This window comes from Amblyomma mixtum, chromosome 2 (assembly GCF_055824585.1).
Source record: "Amblyomma mixtum isolate Tamu chromosome 2, ASM5582458v1, whole genome shotgun sequence".
NCBI lineage: Eukaryota > Metazoa > Arthropoda > Arachnida > Ixodida > Ixodidae > Amblyomma > Amblyomma mixtum.
This window is the reverse complement of record NC_143013.1, coordinates 130,389,601-130,395,600: the sequence shown is the minus strand read 5'-3', so window position 1 is coordinate 130,395,600 and position 6,000 is coordinate 130,389,601. Positions and strand designations below refer to the sequence as shown.

The following is a 6,000-nucleotide window of genomic DNA, read 5'->3' as shown; positions in this document are numbered from 1 at the left end:
CAGGCCCAAAGGGTCGTTGGCTGCTATGCGGCCACCCTGATCGTGGGATACACGAGATCGGACGGGCCACACCGGTGGCCTGTTTCCACTGGCTGGGCCTCCGATCACAACAGTAGGGAAGGCGATCAATTTACAGACATGCGGCCATTACGTGAGCCGCACAGCCACGAAGGACTGACAGGAGCAGGGATGACGAAATGAATGAACCTCGAGCTCGGAGTAGTGCAAGAAGGGAAGGCGTTATACTGTGCCCCTGTCCGATCGTAGAATGCTCTTAACCTTGTTTCGCTCTTTCGGTCTCCAGGGTGAAAACAAAAACAACCTCGCCTGTTTGCCTAATGGCACCAAGTAAAGGATTTAGGATTCGCATTCGAGTTTTCGGCCCACATTATGGCTTGTAAGTGGCCACCCACCCCTCTTGCCCCGACAGCAGCACTCCCTCCACGATTACCGTATACAAATTAGCAGTGGTGCTCGGCGGATGTGAAGATGCATGCCGGAACTCACGTTCATATAAGAAATGAAATATACGTGTACTTCCAGCGCATCTCAACGCCTATTAGCGGAATGTATTAAAGGGAAAAAGAAAGCTCATTGCCTAATGTGTTTAATATCGGCAAGCAACACTCGAGCCGCAAGTAGCACCGTCGTAAAGGCCTTTGGAATTGTTTTGAAGCAACTCGGATTCCAGGTGCACACATTTTCTTTTCAGTTCGCATTCATAATATGCGGCCGCGGCATCGGGGACTCGTAGTCATGCACGTATTGCTCAGCCGCTGTTCTAGACGAGGAGACAAAACTGTACATGGCAGAAAGCCAAAGACCTTCCTCGCTTGGCATTTACGTTCGTTCGCGATAAACATTTGTCCCTCGTTCTTTCTTTCTGTTTTGCGAATCACCAGCGAAGACTACATACACACTTGCACAGTTTATTCGTGAATTTTTTTGTTTATATCATGAAGTGCTCCTGAATGTCCGGCTATGTGCGCGTCTGAGACACACCGGCATCATACATTTCTATGAAAGGAATAAAACAGGTCGGAAAGATGCCAAGTAAAAGGGATTTCTTGAAGAATGGCACACAATATGTCAAAACACAGAAAAACAGTGCGAGTACACTTCAACCCACCCAATGAATACCTACAGCGGAAGTAATACGCTTAAATGAATTCCTTAATTTATTTTTTAACTCCATTCATAAAGTTAGCTTCTTGAATGCACCAAAAAGAAGTGTGCATCTACACAAAAAATGGAATGGAGTCTCAGTATACATGATGCACCAGCCTGCTATGAACAGTGGCTAACTTTTAAGTGCAATTTCGTTTTTCGGCGTGCTTCTCGAGACTGATTAAATCCTTTAACATAGAAATGCAGCCTTGTAAGGACATAAAAGCGCACAGCTGCTGATGTGAAATCGTCGGTATGCAGTTTGCACCCAATGGAATAGCCAAACTTGGCTTTGTCACTGCACAGCTCCTCTTGGCTGATGAAGGTTGTAAATATTCCCTCAAGTTTCTTTACTGCTTCAAAAAGAAACTTGGAGGGATACAGCACGCCTCCCCTGTCACAAAGTTTTGTGAATTATGAGACTGCTACTAATGCTAGAGTTCTGCAAAACAAGAAAGCAGCACTCCTCCCATTTGTTGCGAGTTAAAAATTTCCGCGCAACATACCCCGCCATATAATGGGTGAGGCGGTCATCGCTCTTTTCCTCCACGTAAGCCCGGTGCTCAGCTGGACCACTGCTTAGCCTTTGCTCTACCTCTACCAGCGTCAGATTTCCAGCATCAACTAACTCATAAAGTGACGCAACATTCCCTTTCATGTCAGAATAATCAGGTGACTGAAGTAGCGAGACGAAATCTTCACCCCCGGCGCAAAGCAATGACGTTGCCGTCGGTGATTAGGTATCGGCTGTCACTCGCGAACACTGCAGCAAAACATCACACGGCTCGAGAGACCGAAATGCGTCTTTTCTTCGCAAGCAAGGAGGCGCTCAGCAAGCACGCCGCTACCCAAGCCGCAACGCACGGAGAACGCATCCGTACAGCCCGTGCGACTGCAGCGCCGCCGCATACATCCGGGACCTCTTTACGCCACCGGCTTCAAAGCAGTGTGTTGCGCGCTCCGCTGTGTGGACACACTGCGCCTATTCTAGCACACTGTAGCTAAGGCGCGCTTCCTTTCCTGCTCCAGGGTGGCCAACCGCAGGCGGCAATACTGGGCTTCCAGAGGTGTGGCGGACATTGGATTCCTGCAGTATCTACGCAACACGGTCCGCACATACTACACGGTGAGTGGGATATGGGCTGGGGGCTCTGCGGTCGAATACCTTCAGTTCGGTGACACGCCAAACGCAGCAAGACAATTACTGCGCCATTTTGCTCCCGCAAAAAACAATTTTTAATGCCAATTAATGGGTGCTCTACGACGGTAGCAGTAAACAGGAGATCGGGGAGCGATGTTTTTGTGCTGAACCGAATCAGGGGTATTCTGAGTGGTGCATGCGCTTAAAAAACGGTGTGGAAAATTTTTAGGGACCTGTATCGCTCTTATGACATATACGCAGATTTCACAGTAAACTAACTTTTTATTAGATAGCAAAGGTATAAAATAAAATGGCCGAGGCTTAGCTAAGGTTAAGCCTAGTCAGATGCGAAGCATATTGATGGCTAGGCTTGGTAATACATGGCTTTCGTTGGTTGAATACTTGGTCATTTTAATACAACCACTAGAAGCCTTCGTCGTGGGGGAAGACAACGGCATGGCTACAGCGGAACGCCGACTAACCCCGAGACGCGCGTTGGGTGAGCGCCTGGATTGCCACGGAAGCCGCGTCCGCCTGCCCGGTGGAGCGAGCGTTTCACCTACACCGAGTGTGAACGCGCGTTCGAAATGCGCGGGAGTGTGACGTCATCATACCACGTGATTCACACGGCGTGCAACCGCAGCGACGGCACAAGTTGGAGTCCCGTCTCTCATCTGTCGTGACGTCATTGTGTCACGTGGTGTGACGTCACCATAACACATGGTCTGCACGGCGTGCAACCGCAGCGTCGGCACAAGTTGGAGCCCCGTCTCTCATCTGTCGTGACGTCATTGTGTCACGTGGTGTGACGTCACCATACCACGTGGTCTGCACGGCGTGCAACCGCAGCGACGGCACGAGTTGGAGCCCCGTCTCTCATCTGTGGTGACGTCATTGTGTGACGTGGTGTGCACGGCGTGTAACCGTCACGAAGGGCTTGGGTTACCTATTGTAATATGCTTCGCAGAAAATACATGCACCTTTGCCCTCGGCCGTTTTCAGGAAATAAGGCAACTTGAAGACAGCTTTTTTTTGTAGTCGAAGCCCGTGAGGCTCGGCAATTTTGTAATTCTTAAAACTGGATCAGGGGGCCTTTCTGGTCTGACGTCGCGAGTTTGAATCGAGTGGGAGAAAAAGTGCGCTGTTTAAATCCATCATCATTAGGACCAGCACGCGTGAGTGCACGCACGCCCACGCAACGCACACAGTGAGGTTATCTGGGAAAGCAGGCTATCCTGCTAACGCCGTAAAAAGAACAACTAAAAGAGCATGCATACTCCGAATTGGATTGTTACCAGTGGCGACGCAACAGAAAAGCTCCGTTTAAAGATGCCGAGGCTTCTTTTTATCGTTGTTGCATGGAACGTTAGGAATCTCTGTAACCTTCCTTGTTCCTAGCTTGATCTCGTCGAATTCAGAGATCTTGGTATCACCATGACTCCCTTACTCCGGAATCTGAATTCCGGAACGAGTCAGGAAGTTGAACTTGCGCAGCATATTCCTCCTCCGTTAAAAAGCACCGTTCTGTGAACAATGATCTCTTTAAACGCGGCGGTTCTGCATGTTCATCCACCATGCGTGTTTTCCACAAGCGGTCCTATGAACACGATGAGTTCGCACGAAATCTTTCATCGCAGACAGCAATGTTGAAGTGAAGTGCAAGATCTCAGTGTCTCTTTTAAGAGACTGCTGAAGCATGTCTACAAAAAACAGAGCATTACGACAAAAATATATATATTATTGTTCAATGATTTCTCAATGCTCCCAAAGGTAGCAGTTCACTAACCACGGCACAGACGCCTCGTTATTCATGGCGCGAAGGTTCGGTCTAACTCGTAAGGTCCATGTTTGAAGCGTGGAAAAGGTTTTTGATGCCGATTGAAACTACAGTCGAGCCCATTTATAATGAACCTGAAGGTAACGCGGATTCTTTTGGTTATATCCGATGTTCACACTAAGTGGACTCTCTGTATAACATCCAAATTACTAAGGCCGCTAAAAGTGGCGTTTATTTCTTATAAAACTGCGTTATGCGCGCCTACATGTGCAAAGCAGAGCTGCCGCGGCTCTTTCCAGGCTATCTAGGGCGGTCATTTAATCCTCGTCGAGACCCTTGCTGCCAACTATCAAATTTAGGGACGGGATATAACTAATCATGGTGGAAGTGTCCACAGCAGATGGTGGTAGGGCGTCCTCATAAATAAGATTATAGGCAGTACGGGAGTGCTCGTACTTGGTCTTCAACGTCTTCGTCAGAGCACGCGCTTCTGCGATTTTGTGGTCTGCAGGAAAGTAGTTATCCGAGGAAACATCTGGCCAGCTATGGGTCAATGAAGCGTTGTCACAAATGTACATGCGTATGATAGCGAGTGTTTCCGAGCTGCCTCTGTCGTAAGAAGTACTTGAAACTGGGCTTGTTGGTGCATATTCGTGAAAGACATGAGAGACGGAAAGGCAGCGCTCGTCCTGTTCCCTTCCTCGTCCGTGTCCCCGTTTTGCGCTCTCATGTCTTTCACGAATATGCCTCTGTCGTCCCTGGGCTCATGCAGCGACGAAAGCAGCGCAGCGCTCATGGCACAGAGTGCATATGTTGGACTGTACGCTGTATGACGCTGCCTGCACGTGGTAGCAGAGCTAAAGATGGAGCCGACTGAGCAGGCTATGTATACCACGTGACCAGCATGGCCAGAAAGGCTTTCAAATTTCTCAAATCACTGCTGTTATTTGTCCCCAACCATGGTCAGTAGCTTCACTTTAGACGGTGCCCCTCTCTCACGCGAACCTCGCTGCTTTCAATTGGGATGCGTTGCCCAGCCGGCGAACACTCGGACAAGGATTGCCCTCGTAGGCCATCGACGCGGGCTTGGCCGGCGGTAACTGACTGTCTCAATAGAGAGTTATAGCATATCTTTACCGTGTTTACGTTACCGTTTACAGTACTACCGGACGCCGGACTTTCCGGTTAGCGCTGCGCACAGCAGTGCCGACTCTTATTGCATTTTTGGGTCGACATGTTCTTTACGGGGCGGTGTCATGAAGGTTGAGAGGCGCTCTTTCACCTGCGCACTTACTGCGAGCACAACATCATCAACTTCGGGGGCATAGTTTACGGCGCCTCCTCGTTCGCTATAACCGAGTGGTGTGGGCAAAGTGATTCATTTGTATCTGCGACGAATTGCCATTGTCATTATGCATCGGGTTCGATCCCGGCCGCGGTGGCTAGAATTTCTTTGGAGGAGAAATTCTAGAGGCCCGTGTACTGTGCGATGTCAGTGCACGTTAAAGAACCCCAGGTGGTCGAAATTTCCGGAGCCCTCCACTACGGCGTCTCTCATAGCCTTAGTCGCTTTGGGACGTTAAACCCCATAAACCAAACCAAATCATTATGCATAGTTTGACGGTATCACTGGACCCGTTCATAATAAGCGAGCGTGCGTTATATCTGCGGCCGTTGTAAGTGGTCTCGACTGCATCCGCTTCAATTCGTTTTAATACACTGATATCAAGAAAGGCTAGGTAATGTGTGTAGGTAATGTGTAGGTAATGTGTGTAGAGGAAGTAATGACCGATCACAACTTTTGTAATCTGCCTTGTGGAGAGGTCGTACAGGTATCCTAAGAAAAGGCGAAGGGTGAGAAAACTGTATGTATCAGCACAGAGTTCTCTCACGACCGTGTCCATAAAAGACAGAC

General features: G+C 49.0%; 1 protein-coding gene across 1 annotated transcript in view; it reads left to right on the top strand.

Moving 5' to 3' along the window:
• Positions 1–1,684: 1,684 nt before the first annotated feature.
• The window catches only part of LOC149360901 (cytochrome P450 3A11-like), an 87,546-nt gene continuing 83,230 nt past the window's right edge, over positions 1,685–6,000 (top strand). The window contains exons 1-2 of the mRNA XM_089567952.1: positions 1,685–1,717; positions 2,159–2,293. Coding sequence (XP_089424078.1) covers positions 1,685–1,717; positions 2,159–2,293 — 168 coding nt within the window. The remainder of the gene's footprint in view (positions 1,718–2,158; positions 2,294–6,000) is intronic.